The sequence below is a fragment of the Metopolophium dirhodum genome, chromosome 1 (genome assembly GCF_019925205.1).
Source record: "Metopolophium dirhodum isolate CAU chromosome 1, ASM1992520v1, whole genome shotgun sequence".
Taxonomy (NCBI): Eukaryota; Metazoa; Arthropoda; class Insecta; order Hemiptera; family Aphididae; genus Metopolophium; species Metopolophium dirhodum.
The window spans coordinates 11,602,311-11,622,403 of record NC_083560.1 but is presented as its reverse complement, the minus strand read 5'-3'; the positions used below and the strand labels follow the sequence as shown (position 1 = coordinate 11,622,403).

The 20,093-nt window shown below is 25.4% G+C and overlaps 2 protein-coding genes across 2 annotated transcripts; both read right to left on the bottom strand.

Annotated features, from left to right (window-relative positions):
* Nucleotides 1–8,438: 8,438 nt before the first annotated feature.
* Nucleotides 8,439–10,905, bottom strand: LOC132952808 (uncharacterized). Its single transcript, XM_061025287.1, has 4 exons — nucleotides 10,527–10,905; nucleotides 9,780–10,424; nucleotides 9,240–9,737; nucleotides 8,439–8,512 (listed from the first exon to the last, which is right to left on the bottom strand). The coding sequence occupies exons 1-4, from the start codon at nucleotides 10,903–10,905 to the stop codon at nucleotides 8,439–8,441; spliced, it is 1,596 nt and encodes a 531-aa protein (XP_060881270.1).
* Nucleotides 10,906–11,126: 221 nt separating this feature from the next.
* LOC132935282 (uncharacterized) lies at nucleotides 11,127–13,536 on the bottom strand. The gene is made up of 5 exons (XM_061001774.1): nucleotides 13,106–13,536; nucleotides 12,109–12,263; nucleotides 11,762–11,927; nucleotides 11,541–11,692; nucleotides 11,127–11,465 (listed from the first exon to the last, which is right to left on the bottom strand). Exons 1-5 carry the CDS (start codon nucleotides 13,185–13,187, stop codon nucleotides 11,145–11,147), a joined length of 876 nt encoding a protein of 291 aa, XP_060857757.1. The 5' UTR covers nucleotides 13,188–13,536; the 3' UTR covers nucleotides 11,127–11,144.
* Nucleotides 13,537–20,093: the final 6,557 nt, after the last annotated feature.

The window sequence follows — 20,093 nt, the reverse complement described above, 5'->3', positions numbered from 1 at the left end:
AAGATTCCTCATAAAACGTCCTAATTTTATAAAAAAAAAAGTCTACTGGAAAGTCAAATTAAATTTTTATGAGTGTTTTAAATTAAAATGTTTACAAAATTGGATATTCACTGGAATATTCATGTAGCGATTTTCTTATTTTGTTGTAATTTAAAAACCAATAACTATAGATACATTTTATACTTACAGTTTCTTTACACCATATAATTTTGAAAACGTTTTGAGCTGTTTACGTTAATTTTCAGTTTTTAATTTATTTTTCTATAGTTAAAAATATAAAAATATATAAATATATAATATTTATAAAATTTAATTTGTTTGGTAAAAATCTTTAAAAATACAATACAATACTCCTGATATGTTGTTATTATAGCAGTTTAAAAATATTAAAAATACATTTGCACAGTTTTTTTTTATAAGCATTTAAAGTTCAAATTTTGATTAAATATGTATCACATTTCAAATTTCAAATTATTTTTTAGTTAAAAAATTATAAAATGTTTAACTTTTATATCGGAGGATTGAAAATTTAAAACAAGGTTCCACGTAATAGGTTATAATATATAAATTACTTTATTCACAATAATATCATCAAATATACTTAGTAAAATCATAGGCTGACTGGCAGTGGTTTTCGCTCAGAATCATTTTTCTTATATTGTATATCATATTATATTATATTATTATCTTTGAATTCAAATCTAACACCATCCATTACAGTGACCCACTTGTAGCCTACTGTACAGCAGAACTACTTGCTCAACTTTTGTTTATATTGTGTTAAATTATTTTGTTAATACGCAAAGGATTGCAAAGGAGGTACTTACTTTGAAAAAAATATTCCAGAGTAAAAATTAATTAATTAATTTTAAAATGTGTAATACAATATCATGTTTGCATGGGAATTTATATTTAATCTTACTTTATTTAGTTTTAGTAAATATAATTGATAGGTAGCTTTTAATGGTTAATGCGTAGTGACATACATCTAACACGACATACTCAAGACATAGGAACTTACCTATAATAGTTAAAATTGTAATATTTTTTTTAAATAAAACGGAATAAATTAGAACTGATTGCATCAGGTAACTGTGTATATTGTATATTATCTATACAGTTCATCCCAAAAGTCGCGTATCGCCCTTAGTAGCTCCATGGAAAATCAATATATTTAAATTCGGGTTTCTTACAGTAATGAGTATGTAAATTCTGATTGAATAACTTGAGTTTCGATTTTTTTTTCAAAAACTCAAAACATTTTTTTAGGCGATTACGTTTTTTTAAATTTCCAGCCGTTTGTTGATCATATTTTTTAAACAATGTTCTTTAAATTTCTTCTTTTTTTTTTTGCAAAAAAACAACAAGTGACACATTGTATAAGTACGTAAAATAATTATTTGCAGCACCCCCTAAAAGCTAAGCTTGTGCTAGGGGAGTGGTTCTTATATTATATTACTTAAAATAAATACATAAATAATAAATTAGTGATAGTTGGCATTAAGAAGTAGCAAAGTATATATATACAATATTTTAAACAGAGTAAAAGATAAGAGTATGAAGAACAAAATTAATTATAACAACATATTAATTATATAATAGACAGATCAAGATTTTTAACATATTTTTTTAACGATTTCAAATCATCAAAATGGCTAATGTTAATATTTAAGGTTTGCCATAGTTTTAGGCCGTTATATAAAACACTCATTTGACCAAAAACTTTACTATAGTTAGGTAGGCATATATTAATATTATGTTTATATCTTGTATAATGATCATGATCAAAAGGGATAGTTAAATTTTTATTTTTATAAAGTACAATTAGTGTATTAAAATTAAAAATATACCTAAAATCCTTGATTTTTAGTTCTTCATAAATTAATGTAGTACTTGTTTGAAATGATAGATTTAGAAGATATTTAATAATGCAGTTTATGATTGTTAATAATCTAGATAGATGATTGTTGTAAGTTCCTCCCCATATTGATATACCATAAGTAAAAACTGATTGTACCAAGGATAAATAAATAATTCTTTTAAATGTTAAATTATTGTATCTATGGCTATATGAAATTGTTTGGTGAAAATTCGATGTAAAAAAAATACGAGAGGGTGTGAGCCCACCATTACACTCTGAGAAAGTAAAACTTCTTTCATAAGTATTGGGGCCCGTGAAATTATAAGTGAATTAGGGAGATAGTGAGAAAAATCAATACAATAAAAATAAACTTGCACGCCGCCGCAACCGTGCATGACTTGCAAAATAAATGCAAACGTGTCGTTTCATTTTTCTGATCGTTTTATTTATTGTTACGATTTATTTATTGTTATTTATCGTACGATTTTTTTTTCACCCCACACCTCAAGAAAGAAGTTTTACTTCAAAAATTGGACAAGTTGGTACCGCTCTGCTGTACAGTAGTTGTGATGGATGTATTATATTTGAATACAATGATAAACCATTGTATGCGAAAAACAACTCAGAGAATTTCCCGGGGATATAATAAGTTCTTAAATATTAATCATAGGTTTCAGTTTTAAATTAAACTTATGGTTGTAAATGATCCAAATGACAGCTCTTTATAGATATTATGTCAGTTTAGATATTTATTCTTTAAAAAAAAGTTATTAAGTAACTCTAATTTAATTTTTTAATTAAAATCTGTACAATGATCACAAAATAAACGATCCAACTTTAATTTATATATGTTGAAAAAATAAAAATAAACATACTGTAATTGAAATACTGAATAACATAAAAGTTATCAATTTTTTTTAAGAAATTTCCCGAGAGGTTGGGAACCAAAATAATGCTAATAAATCTATACTAATTAAATTATTCATCAATTTTAAAATTACAAATTACAATTTGTTTACATAGGTACGTGATTTAGATTTAGATTTGAATTTTAAAACTGGTTTTAATCAAGAAAACAATTGAATATTTCGTTTAAAGCATTTTTCTTAATAGGTAGGTAAAATTAAACTATTTGATTGTTGAAAAATATACAGATATAAAAATGATAAATAATTCACTCATAATTATTCTCTAATTGTTAAAAAAAAATTGTAATGTTCTAAAACTTAAAATAAATTACCTATAATGCTATAAACGATAAAACGCAAACAAATTCAAAATACAAATTAGTTGTATACTTGTATAGATTCGTATGTAATTCAAACACATTTAACGCTAGGAAAGCATTGTCTATCATATTCTACCTAATTGATTTAATATTTTATTTTATTTCATATAATTATTGAAATTTTGATGAAGCTAAAGCTTTCTTTTAACAACTTCTAAATTCTAAATTAATTTTAGTATTTTAGATTCTGAGCGAAGCGATGAATGTATTGATTTTACAATAATGTATGTTTTTTTTTTATTTTTTTTTTTGTGTCTGTCATCACTTTTTAGGACAGTAAAAGTGCTTGAATTTTCTTCAACAGTAACTTTCCCAGTAGTTTTTAAATGTTACGTGAAAAACAAAAGAAAAATTAAGGAAAAAACGGGAATTTTTAAGCAAAATCTGTTTTCCAGAAAATCGATTTTGGTTTTTGGTGCAACTCTAAAACAAATGACCGTAGGTACATGAAATTTTGACTGAATGTTTATATTAGCATTTTCTATACACCATAACAATTTCCAAATATTTTGACTTATTTTGAGCTGTTTACTGACATTTTCAGTTTCCATTTTTTTTAGTTTTTTTTTCTATAAATATCAATAACATTTTATTTGTTGGGTAAAAAAGCTTGAAAATTGAATAGAAGGCTCCTAGGTTATTGTTTCAAAGGCAGATGAAAAAAAATAAAAATCCTTAGTTACAGTTTTTATTTATAAGCATTTAAAGTTCAAATCTTGACAAAATACGTGAAAATTAGCAAATTATTTTGAGTTGAGAATTCATAAAAATTTTTCTTTTTAAATCTAATATTTGAAAATGTGATACAAGATTATTCATGAATTTGTCTATGTCTATCAAAAAAAAAAGTCTATAAGCAAATCAAATTACATTTTTATGTTTGAAATTCATATTTTTACAATGTTGAATATTCACTCGATTTCTCATTTGGCGGTTTTGTTATTTTATTGTTATTCAAAAACAAATAACTGTATACATGAACATTTTACTAAATGTTAATATTTTTATTTTCTATACGCCATACAATTTTGAAAATATTTTGCCTCTTTTTGAGCTGTTAACGGACATTGTCAGTTTTCAATTTTTTTAGTTTTTTTTCTATAAATATCAATAAAATTTTATTTGGGTAAAAATGCGTGAAAATGTAATACAAGGCTCCTGATATATTGTTACAACAGCAATTGTAAATTATTAAAAATGCATAGGCACACATTTTTTTATAAATGTTTGAAGTTCGAATTTTGACAACATTTATCAAATTTATAATTTAATAATTATTTTGTAGTTTAAAATTTATAAAATATTCAACTTTTTATAGCTAATGATTGAAAATTTAAAACAAGGCTCCACGTAAATAGGTTATATATAAATTACTTAATTCACAATAATATCATCAAATATACTTGGTAATATCATAGGCTGACTGACCGTTTTCGCTCAAAATTGTTTTTCTTATACAATGATATTATATCATTGAATTCAAATTTAACACCATTCATTACAGTGACCCACTTGTAACCTACTGTACAGCAGAGCGACATCCACTTACCCACTTTTTTTTTAAATATAATATTATGAAACAATGAGTATGCAAATATAATGGTGTAACCACGATTTTGGTTGGACAAAGGTCCATGTGGTTACACACATAGACAACTGTTGTAGATTCAACACCATTTTGAGTTTATCTCATACACATTTTCCCTTTATATTTTGACTAAGGTTGGTTTGGTGTCAAGACAACACCAGTAGTTTGTTAAGCATGATTCTCAAATTATCCCGCTATTTTGGTCCTTTTGACTTCCAAATTTGGTTAAAATAACAACAATTATTGGTTATATTAAATTGCATAATATGTAGTTGGATTTACTATCATAAAAGTTGTCAAATCTACACCAAAACATTTTATTAATTGATTTTGAAAATAAATTCTAAAAAAATGCAAAATACGAGGTACGGCTGGCTTTTGCTAGCCAATCACCCTCACGGCCTCACGGATTCGATCTCGTTACCCCCAGATTTTTTCATTATTTCTATGCATACTATGAAAAGTATGTTTTTTTTAAAAAATAAATAAGTAACTTAACATTTGAACCTAATATGCATAGTTAGTGTTTTAAAGCAAACGTTTCAATATACTAAAATAAAATGTAATTAACTAAACATATTTTTAAAAGCAATTATATTATTTTTTGTCTTAAAGTTATTAAATTTACCTCAACGCCTCAACCAAATATTCACATTTTTACACTAGAAAAGTAAAAAAATATAAAGTTATAGTAAAGGGCGTCTGTGTAATACAGTAGTTACTTTTAATTTTGTATTTTTTTTTTTGATAAAAAGGTTAAAATGATAATAAAAACAAATTTAAGTGCATGATTATTTAGAAAAATAATAACAAGTGGTATTTTTTTTCCCAACATTTTTTACTGTAAAAACAAATAAAATAATTTACGTTATATTAAAATGTTTACAATACAATGTATATCTGCTTTAAGCGCAATAATACGCCTAAAATTAAATACTAGAAAATCGATAATGTCACAATTATTTAAACCTCCATTCACACTGTTTTCTGTACCATTCTTTATTTTTTATATATTATATTATTATCTCAACATTATAAATTATATAAATCCTAACATTTAACTTATTAGTGAAAATAACCACACGCCAAAGCACACCGCTTATATTACACGAACCTCATCACTGTTGGTATAAAAAGTAATGATACACACAAAACCCTCATTATTGTGATTGTAAAACAAATTTAAATTTAATAAACGCATAATAATAGACGTCGAGTAAATGGAAATGTTTAATCGAGTTAGTTAACTGTTTAATTTGTACAATATAATATTAATAGGTAGTTAATCTAAATCGTAAAAAGTTAATTTAGAGAATTATTGTACCTACAACAGTATTCACTGATATGCTCTGTTAATAAAGTTATTATGTTTTTAATTGCCGCGCCCGAGTCACATATAGTATTGTGATTGTACCACTTTTAATTATTTTAATCAAACATTTTTTTTTTTAAATTCTTACTACTTAATTCACATTGTAATGATAATAAGCAATAACATGTTTGTGTATGCCTAATACTAAGTTATATTAAATACAGAAATATATTGTGTACTGATTTGTTGTTATCAAAGACCATTCTTCTAGTATAGCAAATAATACGACAAACTGAAAAAAATATGTACTTAGGTATCTATGTAGTTTTAAATTTATCTACCAATAAATTTATATTTTTAAGCACTCGCGCAATAATGCACTTTTACTTTGTATTCGACAAAACCAATGGTTATTGGGCTGAATTAACTGAAGAACATTGTTACATAGTATTATTGTGTACGTCGTCGACGACGGTTGTTATTATCTTCTAGAAAACAAAATAATAAACTGACACGTAATTTTAATATTTACGATTATACATATAATTTTTTCTATCTATAATGGTGGGTACCTACATCAGGCTATCTAAGCTATCTTAGTAATAAAATTTAACAATTATCAACAAAAGATGATAGATTTATCATATATCGTATAAACGCGTAATACCTATATATAGTGCGCACGAGTGATTACTTATATAATACTTTGCGCGGTTTTTAAAGGGAATTTTGAAAAAGTGTGCTAACTAGTTGTTGCCTTTCACGTATTTGTGTGTAACTATCGTCTATTGGATGAGCGAAAACCGCGATAAATATTTGATTTTTATTAGGTTAGGTGATTATGAAAGCAAATTATAGTTTTAATATTATACAATACACTCAATACAGACACGCATAATTTTATATATACGACCAAAATTGAATACACGCAGATCCATACAAAAATCACTAGCTTCGTAAAAATTTTAATGTAAAATGCGTATTAAAAATATCGTAACTACCTAGGTAACCAGTTTTGGCGCATTTAAAATAAAATGTTATAAATTTATAAATTTTAATACCGAAGGCGACGATCACAATATTATGTTTGCAAGCAAGCGACGGCGGCGCATTTCCGGCGCATAACTGCGCTGTCCAGCGATGTCCTTCACAACCATACCTATTATTAATTATTCTATATATTATATATACATAGGGTTCCGAGTATCAGATATTTCAATGCAATTATGAAAAATATTTTTTCTTTTTTTAACGTGTTCGGTTATAGATGATTAGAAATAATATATTGATTAAACACTTGAAAATAAAGAAAAACATATTATTTTTGTTGATTTATTATTTCATATTTATATATTCTATATGTAGTGCTGAAAAATATTCCTAGCGTTATTTTGAGAGTAAAAATATTTTTTATATGAGTTTTAAAATATTGTTGTATGCGGACCGTCAACGATCCGAAGATAATGGTTTGACATAAAGTTGAAGTCAATTTCAACAGTGAATGAATTAATAGTTTAGTTTCAGTAATTATAAAGTGTGCAAAAGTCGTATAATATAATTATTATGTGTGTATGTGGCTGAGTGGTGTGAAGGTGCTCTAGACTCTTTTATTAAGTACACGGAAAAAAATAATTAGTTAGTTCAACTGCAATTATATGTACTTCAGCTGTAAAATATAGTTCCCTATGGCATAGCTATATTGGTAGTTGCAAATACTATTTGATTTTGGTTAAAATATTAATAGTCAATTCAATTAAATTTAATTCTAACTAAAATTGTAATTATATTTTATAGTTGTACTAACCAAACACTTTGATTGAATTTATAGTATATGTAACTAAAAAAAATAATTATTATTACTAAATATTTCAGTTGAAATAACTATTTTACAAAATGTATATTATAGTATTTCCAACTTAAAATTTCAGTCGAAATAACTATTTTACAAAATGTATATTATAGTATTTTGAACTTAACATTTTAATTGAATTAACTATTTTACAAAATGTATATTGCAGTATTTCCAACTAAACATTTTTAGTTAAAACTACTAATTACATATATATAAAAAATATATTTAGACCAAGTGTTGTACCCAGGGTGGGGGGACTAAGGGATTCAATCCTCCCTATTTACCATGAAAAATAATATAAACTATTCAATATTAAAAACTAAGATTAGATGACAAACATAATAATATTATATATTTGGTTCCCCCTAATGGAAAATCCTGAGTACACTACTGATAGGAATGGTAAATTTAGGTAAGCATACAATATATGAATAACACAACTGATGAAGTCAAAAAATGTATTTTATTGAATATATAATAATACATATTTTAGGTATAATAAATGTATAAAAGAATATAACATTATATAAAAACTATTTATTTTGGTATAAAACATAACCCATTAGACATAACACAATGAATTGTGGGTTGTACACAATCCAAATTTTCAACTGAGCAACATATTAATTTATTAGTAAGTTGTACATTATACGCTTGTAAATGTTCATCAAAATAATTATTATTATAAATACTACAAACTAAAAAAGGAATATTGTTATTAGTTATTATAAATACAGATAAAATTAATCCAAATAGAGGTAAAATATTTGGGTCATCACTAAAATTAATCAAAAACTGACATATTATTACAATTGTAAATGGTACCTTTAAAATCAATCCATGAAAAAAATTGTACCTTATCATCCAAAATATTAAAAGGCGAACATATAAATTTAATATTTCTGTATTTGACCCGCGTATTTGCTGAAAGTAATGTACGACGTCCTAACTTAATATTTATTGTATTAACTGACGACAAAACTCTATACGACAAATTAAGTTGATGCTTTAATGCTAAGGTATAAGGTGAATTTTTTCGGGAAGTTATAGATTTAGCTGTATCTTTTAATTGTTTATGCTTTGACTCGAAACGCATGGACCAAATTAATGATAAAGGTCCACACTGTTCCATTATTAAAGGATAATGTGTCATATGATGGAATTTGGGTTTTAAATTAGTGTTAAATAATCTAATATATAATGCATGGTGTTCAGATATTAACAGTTTACAAAGTTGAATATCTTCAAATTTAAGACATTTATCAAATATAATATCCATAATTTGTTTTAAAATAATATATAAACTCCAAAATGCAGAATTGAATGGAACTAATTCACCTATAATTAGTGTTAAATATTTTGTGAAACATAATGTTTCACTAGCGGACATTTTAATTGAACCATGTTTCAATGAATCATTGGATATTAGAGGAGGTCTGTTTCGAATGTCAATGGGTCCATAATTGAATGACTCTATTCTATTATTTAGAGTATCAATTGTAAAGTAGTTTAAATTGTATACCATTTCTTTTAACATCATACCAATATCATACTTGCAAACACCTTCCAAAATATCGTGCATAATGTCAACTGCATAATTGTTTGTCACATGAAATGACTGTATTTCATGAAAAACACACAACTCTTTTATCCCAGTGAGTGAAAGGTTATTAATCGCAATATCTGTAGAATAATTGACTTCATCTCTTAGGTTTTCATCAATCTGTACTAATTGATGATTGCAATCAGATTTATTTGACTTGCAAAAACGACAAGAAAAGTTTGCCATAAAACTTTCTGAAAAGCCTAGTATACTATGCAATCCTAAATTATCCCCTAAAATTAAACCCAATGAAAAAAAAACTCTTTTTATTTCACCATTATATAATATGTCTATTCCTGTAACTTCTAAAAAATTCAATTCTGATATCAGTTCTGAAAAAATAGCACGGTTCCCAAACTCCTGTCTATCCACTGATTTAAATAAACATGCCAAAAATATATTTTCTAAAGAAGAAGAATATTCAGGTGGCAAACATGGTAATGACGCATATACAGCACCTAACTTATTGTTACCTGCATGGGAGCCTAGAGCATTATTAATTTCAAAATCATCAAAATATAAAAATAATGGCAATAGTATCTTTTGTGAATTTTTTTCAAGTTTGCTTTTCCATAGTTTACACTGTACAAAGTTACTAATACATTTATTTGAATTAGATTCTAAATGATTCATAAATTCTATAATTACTTCAAATAAATTGCAATCTTGTAGCATGGTCTTAAGCACATACCTAAGAGGAACAAAAGACATTTGAAAAACTTTTGGTTCAAATATAACACGTCCAGCCTTCATTCTATCATTTAGTCTACATCCGATATCTACCAATCTTGGTCGAATAAGAATTCCAATTTCATCAAAGGTTTTAAAACGAAGATGCTCAGAACTCATAGAAGAAAAAGGATTTGAAAGTTTATCAAACATAAGAAGGATATCTTTAGTATGGTTTAAATCATATTTAACTTCAAGCATTTTATCTTTTAAGAGGGATAAAAATGAATTATTAAACTGTCTGATATCATTAAATAAGACTTGAATTATTTTCCTTGGTATTATACTATTACTATACCACTTAGATGCTAAAGTCACTGAACTACAACGCAATGTATCAATAAAATTATCAACGGATATTTGGTCTGAACTATTATTAGAATTTGAAGAAATAATTTCATTCAAAATGGGCGAATTGACAATATTTAAATCTGCATGTTCTTGTTTAGATGTGGAGACAGGAAAATTATCAGGTTTGTTATTTTCAACCAATACATCTTTATGCTGGGCTATATGATTTTTGAATGAATGAAAAGTAGATAAAACTCTATAACATCCAGTTTCTAAGCATTTAAATTCACTTACAGATTTAACATCGTGGAAGATATTTAAATGGCTTATTAAATGAGAATTTATTTTAAATATACTTTTGCACATAAAGCAAGAAGGCATTATTTTATAATTACTTAAGTACATAAAAAGAACATATTTTTAGAAAAAAAAAAATTATAATTATAATTGTATCTTATTACTATAATAGGTAAGTTATCGATAACTTATTAACTACATATTAATGTAAAATTTAATTTAATTTTATATACCAATCGGCAATCTTACATAACAAAATGCTTATAATAATAATAATATAAATAATGTTCAGCAAAACAAAATTTAATTATATCAAAATATAATTATATGTTACTCAAATCATTTATTAGAGTTTGTACTGATAATATGTTTTTATACGATTTAAGATTTATGTCATAAAAATATTTCTGTATGAAAAACCATACCTGCTCACTTTCAGCAGGATAGTGTACATTTAAAGAAAAAAATGTTTTGATACATACGTCCAGGCCTTTCAGTGGTGTTTTCAATTTAAAATAAATATTATTAACAACTGTAAATATTTCGGTTGAACCAACAATTACTACATACGGTTGCAATGTCAACCCAAATTGTAGAGCTTTTTCTATTTTTGAGTTGTGTAATGTTTTCAATTCACCAACATCCTGTAATATATTGTTTCATGTTAACATATTTTTTATTCATTTATTTTTAAGTTTACTTTCATAAATAAAACTTACAGGTATAAATGTTATAAAAGCAGCAGCTTGCTCCACTTTTGATGGTCTCCAAACTGATGGCATGCAATCTTTTTTTCTTTTATTGTTTAGTCTTATAGTTATTGGTTGAAACAATAAAGGAAGTAATTTTAAAATTGATACATAGTCGTTACCTATATAAAAAAAAAAAATAAAGAAATAAGGACACTTCAACAAAAATAATCGTTGATTATAATATTTACCAGGTTTTGAAGGATTCTTTAATTCTCTAACAGTATTGAAATGTTGAACTCCAAATTGAAAATTAAATTTGTCTATGTATTTTATGAGTTGAACTTTAAAATCATCAATTTTATTCAGAAGTAAAAATTCTTTGTTTGGATATAAATGCTGGAAATCAAGTTCAATCTAAAACAGATATAGTAATTTATTGTTGATAAAATATATAATTAAAGCAAAAACAACATTTTGTAATATATTATTTTATATTCGTAATATTTTTTTTTTATACTACAATACTAGTCATAAATCTGAAGTATAATTGTATTGTGTTTAACTCTTTATAAATAATGCAAATTAAAAAAAGTACCAAAATATATCCTGTAGGTCTTTGAAGACCAGGATAGAGTTCTATTAAATTTTCTTTTTTTTTTTGCCGGTATTCAATAGTTTCTATCCAGAAAGTTTGAAGTGTTTGCATGGGTTCTGTATTGTTTTTAAGCCATAATAATTTATCTTCATAACCTATTAAAATAGATTAATAATATAATAAATTAACATATTTAAGTAAAATGTCTTAATGTATTAGAAAAAAGTTTTAGAAAAAAGTTAATACCTGAATCTTTTAAGTTTATGCTATTATCATCACTGACCGAGTTTGTGGGTATATCAACTGATTGATCATTAGTTTTCTTAATTTCTTTTTTTAAATTACAATATTTTACTTACTTTTTTGTATATTTTGAACTTTGCCTAACAGTTGTATTGCTTTAAGACAATATCAGCTGGTGCATCTTATTTATTGAATTCATAATAATTAGGTGCAACATTAACTAATAAAATGCTTCTAACTCCTGTACACCAATAGAGTCTAATCCATTTAATATTGTAAGAAAAAAAAAAAATTGGGTATTTATTTTTTAATTACAATTATTATTTTTATTAGTATGATTTAATATTTTATGCATTGTGGATTTAGTCTTAAACAAATTATAAAGGTAAACACAATACCTTATATAAGTATATTTATAAGAAATCACTAGTATAAACATTCAATTATGATGATTAGAATTTAAGTATAACTATATGTGCAATATTCAATGTGTGAGTACAATAAGACCTCTCTATAACGGACCCTCTATATTAGACGAAATCCTCCTTATGACTGAAAATATCAAGTTCCGATTCAAAAATATGTGAAATTCACCTCTCTAATGCCAAACAACTCTTTTAACGGAAAAACTGGTTGGTCCCCAGCGATTCCGTCAGGTTTCATTGTACTTATAATATGTACAATACGCTAGCATTAGTTATATAATTTATGTATGAATCACCATGTCCTTATAATTCAACTAGCTTTATATTACCTTTGAAAATATTTATCGTATTATCATCAATTCCCCATTCCGAGCCCCATTCTTTCAACAAAGTTTCTGTAAAGTCGTCCATCTATAGATTTGTTGACTGAATAACATAGTGAAAAATAGCACGTAATTAAAAATAGTGATTTTGACTTACGAATCACGCTTATAAGTGTATACTGTATAGTGTATATTAGTTCATAATATTCATTATGTGGAATATATAATATATAAATATGTAATAAATGTAGGTAGGTACTTACATATAATGCCGCTTGCTGTACGCGTCCAACACGTGACACGGCGAAATGCGAATACACGATCAATAAATTCACAGACTTACAGATAACTAATAACAATGTTTTATAACAATTTAATTAAACATACACGCATTACATAAGAATATGCAGTAGGTACGCACTAAGAGTATAGACACGTTTCGGTTTCGATTTTCGAATGACAAAGGAAACAAATTCACAACACGATGACACAGCGCAGTGGGAAAAACCCATACTTACTATAGTATTATGGTTGTATTAACTATTTTTATTTAGTCATATCATTTTGACTATATTTTACAGTTAAATCAACCAAAATATTTCAACTAATTATAGTTAGTTGATTTCGCTAACTTATTTGGTAAAAATGTAGTATATTCAACTGAAATATGGTTGATATAACTATAATATTTCTACCTAAAACTTTTTAGTTAATATTTTTTTCCGTGTACTTAGATCATATTTTGTATATTGTAAAAGGTCACGACTCACGACTATTAAGAGAAGTTTATGTCTCATCATTGTGAATATAATATGCATTCGCAGAGCTATGGCTCTCAACAATATGTTATGATGTTGAGTTGGTTTGTAACTTAAAAGTTAAAAGGCGATGTTTAAATTTGTTATAATAGGTATAGGTTTGTTAAACAACTTATAAATTATATGTAAATATGTTACATGTTTTCTTTGCTTCATACAACAAACCAACTATTAAAAATGTTCACTTGGAAGTTGACGACTATTAACTTTTAGATATAATAAACATTTTATTTTTATTTCCCATGCAAATGAAATATTTTAAGAAAATAAATTTCATGAAATTTTAAAGCCCTATAATATAATAATATATTATAATAATTGTAATTATATAGATAATACATATAATAATGGATAGGCCACCATTAGCTATATAGATACCGCGAGAATGAACATTTTTTTATGTAGGACGTGTTAGTTTTCAAAGGTACTAATCAATTAAATAACAAATACAATTAATGATAAAACTCCTTTCTAGATCGAGTGCACTATATTATAATAATACTATAAATGCATGCAGCCGTCTTTCATCCAAATAAATTTATTTATTGCATATAAATACGGAATCGTGGACATTCCCCCCCCCCTCAACACCACGGATATATTATTGATGCGGACATTTTCAACCGATATTTTTTTTAAAGTTGAATATTTAATATGAATATATTTATGCCTATTGGCTAATATTTTTAAATATTTTCATAAATATAACAAATTATAGATGTATATTATATTTTTGATCAACTGAATTACTTGAATCAAATTCACAAGCAATTATTAAATTGTTAAATATTCAAACTGGTACAATTTTAACAAAAAATAAAATGATACATTTTTATATTAGAAGAAAAAATTATTTAGCTCTTGTAAACTAAACATATATCAATTATTTACATTAAAAGTATTAATGCATATTTTACTAAACTTTAGATGACCATAGTTAATAAACTAGTGAACCAAAATTGATGATTTGACTATCAAAATTTTCAGAAAAAAAAGTTTTACTGGAATTCGTTAAAAAATATTGTAGTTACCATTTAAAAAAATAAAGTTGATTTTGTTAGCGTGTTTAAACATTTTGAAACTGTTATAAAAAGATTGCCTGTTAAAAATAAAGAAACAAGTCCTTTTTTTTATTTTAGCGAAATTCTATGTCATCGATCCATAATCGTTAAAAACCCCACGTACAATGACATAAGGTACACCCTCTATATGTATTGTGTAGATACCTAATTTTACGCAGCATCGGCGTTATTAATTATGTGGGTCTAGAATCAAAAGATTCTAAATCGCATTTTTTTTCAAAATTCACTTTTTAACTGAAATGATTTTATATTGCAAAGGCGCATCTTTTGAGCTAACATTTATGCTCATTGTTGACGATTTTTTTTAAAGTAAAAGGTTCTAAATCACCAAAAATGAAAATAAAAACACAATTTAATCAAATCTAAAACCAAATTATTAACAATACGTTAACTATATATCACTACCAATAGTACCTACTACCTAATAACTATAACTGTTACATATTTTATCCATATTCAACAAGAATTTTACAACCAAGATACAGATTTCGATGTTTCATAATATTATTACATTGTTTCGTATTATAAGATTATTCTGAAAAAGATTCAACTAATAATAATAAAAATAATTAAGAAAAATGAAAAAGTTCTAATTAAATATATTTTTTTTTATTTTAGGATGAAAAGGTTCTAATATTGTAGAACCTTTTCATACTAAACATTTTATAATTTGTATTTTATTAATTTGGATACAGCAAATTATAATTATAATGTTTTGAATTAAACTATACAAGTTGCTGCATGTCTTAGAACTTAAATTTTCAAAAACTGTTGTTCAAGTAGTAAAATATTTGAACATAAACCTTAAAATTACTCTCGTGGACAATTTCATAAAAACGATTTGGAACCTTTTCATTCTAGACCCACGATTAACTTCCGATAACGATGCCCTTTTTTGTTCACGTTAGTAAATAATATGCTAAGTACCTACATAAATGTATAACAATAAACAAACAAATCATTTTTGAATTACAGAGTATCTTCGTGATGGAGTCTGCCAGAAAGAAATGCAAGCTCGCCGTGAGTGCCAAACAATTTTTGAGGATTGAATATATATTATGTGTAGTCACTTGCACAAAGCCTTTGGACTCTACATCAAAATTATTGAGTTGCCTTCATGGCGTATGCAACCAAAGTATTGATTTGGTTTTTTAAAAACCACGTGAAGTGTTTTTAATATTCTACTTGTTTACAATATTGTAGTATATATCGATGATAATACCTACGATGTACAATTTGATCAACAATACTAATATTATGTAATTACAATATTTTTAATTCATGTAGCACCAATGTAAGCTGACGGAGTAAAATAAAAAGTGAAAACCAATAATTAAAAAAAAATATCTCATAAAAAATGACAAAAATATATTATTTTTAGTTAACACGAGCTGTTTAAACTTGTTGATGTTACACATTTTAAAAATACAAAGCGTCATACTGAAATTCCCAATTAAATTTATCTACAATGACGCCCCATCAGAATTTGGTACTAAAATGTTAAAACATGAATTTTCTGGTAAAATTAATAATTACTATTAATTGTTGTTTTATCGTTTACCTACTTTTCTGCTAAAGACTACTTCATGGGTTAGGGAACACTTGGCTAAATATGTAAAATATTTGTGTTGTAATAAGTTTTTAAGTCATGTACTTACTGTACCTACCTATAAAATTATTTTAAGTAGCAATAAGAAATATTATTACTTAAAAACTATAGATTAAGAAAACAATCATGTAATAAGTAAAATGCGATACAAATGATACGATTGTATTCACAAGCTAACTTAACAACATACAAATTCGTCAAAACTTGGTCGAGACAACATTTACGTAATAAAATAACAATTCATATAATTTTACCCATAATACGTACGATTTAGCCAATGCCATATTTAGGTTAAATTTGATTATTAATTTATTATTATGAAGAATATGTTGAGACAGAAAAAGGGTTTTCGTGGTGACACGACCACTATATTGAACGCCATGCCAGCTATTAATAAAGCTATTAATAAAGTGCTATTAATAGGTATTATAATATTATAATATTTTGTTCATTTATTTGTGCCTTTAGGTACGTCTGAATATCGGCGTATAGACGACATTATTGTTTGTAAGCTTTACTTGCCGATGACAAATAATTGTCTAATCATGGCACAGATCAGAACAATTTAATAAGAAAAATATACAACATATAATATTATCGGAATATGTAAAAATATATATTATGACATTGATGATAATTAATTACTGTAAATTTTTTTGTACCATTTTCTTTTGTTGCTTTCTTCGTGTCCATACAACTGTACTTAAATATATTTTAGATTATGAGCGAAACGAAAGAATGTATTGATTTTAAAATGATGAGTTTTGTTTTTTTTCTGTCTGTCATCAACTTTTGAGGCAATATAAGAATGTTCCGATACTCTACTTCTGCATCTTTTCTGATATGAAAGTGAATCTAGTTGGTGCATTAAAAAAAGTCAACATTTAAAATTCCTAGTAGTTTTTAAAAACTGAAATACGAAAAAAAAATAAGGAAAAATGGGAATTTTTACGCAAGACAAATATTTGACAAAATCCATTTTATATATTTGGTGTTACATAAAAACGTAGACACGTAATAAACGTAGACACGAATCATCGTAGACACGTGCAATTGTCATCAAATGTTTATATTTTTATTTTCCATACATTATAAAATTTTCAAAATATTTTGATTTTTTTTGAGTCATTTAAGGCAATGAGAAAATTTCAATATTTTAAAGTTTTTTTTTTATAAATGTTGATAAATAATATTTTGCTCAATCAAAAAACTTTAAAATGTAGCAAGTACATTAGTATATCAGTACTTACATAGTAAGTTGTCAAAAGAGTAATTAAATAAAAGTTGAGCGCAAATCCACAATATTTTTTATGATTGTATGAAATTGTATGAAATTGTATGAAATGTTGTTAAAATTCATCAAAATTCCGAAAATTTGCTAATTATTTTTCAGTTTAAAAAACTTATTTCAATTTAACATTTTTACGATATTGGATACCTCTATTCATTGGTAAATTAACGAATTCCCATCAATCGATTGTTTCAATTCATCAATTGATATTTTAAATTCAAAAACGAATAACTGTAAACGCTTGACATTTTCATCAAATGTTTATATTAGAATTTTCTTTTTTTAAATTATTAAATTAGATTATTTACGTCCATTACAATGACATGCCCGAAAATTACTGAAAGTGGTACCCACTTGCCCACCTTTTTGTTGGATTGGGTGCAGTTTATTTTGAATAATATTCTATATTTAATATTTATATAATATTAAATATAGGTACCCACCTACATAACATTTTACCTGTTTATAATAGATAATGGCATAAAAGAACATTTATTAAGTACTAACTTATACAGTTCTAATATTCTATATAAAAGTATTTCACTTTTATATGTTTATAAATTACTTTTGGAATATTATATCGGTTGACTGTCGTGAATTTTTTAATTTGCGGGTAAAATATTAAAAATACACTTTTGGAGGAATGGTTCAAATACAACATTTTTATTGTTACAAATAATAATAATAATAATTATTATTATTACAAATAATAATAATAATAATTATTATTATTTGTTATCTGAATTAAGACACCAAAGACTGAAAGATGCATTTTTATATGAACAAAAAATGTAAAAACATAATGTTTAAGAATACTTCAATTAGAATTACTTCTATTTGATTTACTTTGTAACGGTAGTACAAGTGTGCTTATTATAATGTTTTTTATTGTTGATTAAGGTCATTTCGTATGCGATTGTGGAATGGTAACTGGAATTTCAAAAAGACTCATACATTGTATATTATTTTGTGAACAGTTTGATGAAATAATCAAAAGTTGTATAATATATATTTTATATACCAGCTTGTATAATATTGTATACTCAGGGTACGGGTGCAATTTTATAGAAAACAATAGTAGTGAAGGCCAGTAGTGAAGGCAATTTTGTATACAGGATATTAACACAGTTTTTTCCATAGGTAGATATTTTAAATTTGGATGAAATTAGTTATTTAAACAAAAAATAACAATTTTAGTTATTTTTATGTAATTTAAAAATATTTTTATATGTTTATAGTAGATACCTATACCTAAATTATTATATTTTATACACACAATGACATTTTAAAAATTACTTCAACCTACCGTATTACTTATAGATAAAGTTATTTATCGACAATAATTGAACAAAAACTTTCGAAAATCGATAATGTCTCATGGCTATAAATAGCTTTAAAAGTGTTAATTTTTTTTTCAAAATATTATCAAGTATAGAAAATAGTTATATTAACATTTGAGGGAAATTTAAAGTACCTATCTACAATAGTCCGAAAAAAAACACATATCATTGTAAAATCAAAAGTTTCTTTCGGTTCACTCAGAATCTAAAATAGTAAGAATTGAAGTCCTAGGTATTATTTTGATAATAATTTACTAGTTGAATAAACATAAATAACATTATAATTATAAATGCTAAGTTTTCTTCTAAAAATTATTTTGTTTTTCATTATGTTACAGTAATAAGTCATAGTATAATAAATAATCACCCAACATCCAACCAATCATAACAATTTTTTTTATAAGCATTTTAAGTTTAAATTTTGACAAAATTTATCAAATTTAAAGTTAATTAATTATTTTGTAGTTAAAAATGTATAAAATGTTCAACTTTTATAGCTAAGGATAAAAAATTTAAAACAAGGCTCCACGTAAATGGTATATATAGAAATTATTTTATTCACAATAATATCATCAAATATACTTGGTAAAATCATAGGCTGACTGATCGTTTTCGCTCAGAATCATTTTTCTTATACAATGATATTATATCATTGAATTCATATTTAACAACATCCATAACAGTGACCCACTTGTAACCTACTGTACAGCAGAGCTACATCCACTTACCCACCTTTTTTAAAATTTTTTTTTTTTTTGTGTCTGTCATTGTGGTTTGGGACAGTAAAACTACTTCGATTTTCTTCAAAAGTATCTTTTTTGATGGGAAAGTGAATCTAGTTGGTTCATTCAGGA

What these genes read in the sequence shown, in the direction of transcription:
- LOC132952808 (XM_061025287.1), bottom strand. Translation starts at nt 10,905, where the DNA reads ATGCCTTCTTGCTTTATGTGCAAAAGTATATTTAAAATAAATTCTCAT. An exon ending in AATAGACATATTATATAATG is followed by an intron (nt 9,738 to 9,779) that starts GTGAAATAAAAA and finishes GTTTAATTTTAG; the next exon opens with GGGATAATTTAGGATTGCAT. An exon ending in ATATTTAACACTAATTATAG is followed by an intron (nt 8,513 to 9,239) that starts GTGAATTAGTTC and finishes TATGTTGCTCAG; the next exon opens with TTGAAAATTTGGATTGTGTA.
- LOC132935282 (XM_061001774.1), bottom strand. Translation starts at nt 13,187, where the DNA reads ATGGACGACTTTACAGAAACTTTGTTGAAAGAATGGGGCTCGGAATGG. An exon ending in TACGATAAATATTTTCAAAG is followed by an intron (nt 12,264 to 13,105) that starts GTAATATAAAGC and finishes CTATTTTAATAG; the next exon opens with GTTATGAAGATAAATTATTA. An exon ending in AAAGAATCCTTCAAAACCTG is followed by an intron (nt 11,693 to 11,761) that starts GTAAATATTATA and finishes TTTTTTATATAG; the next exon opens with GTAACGACTATGTATCAATT.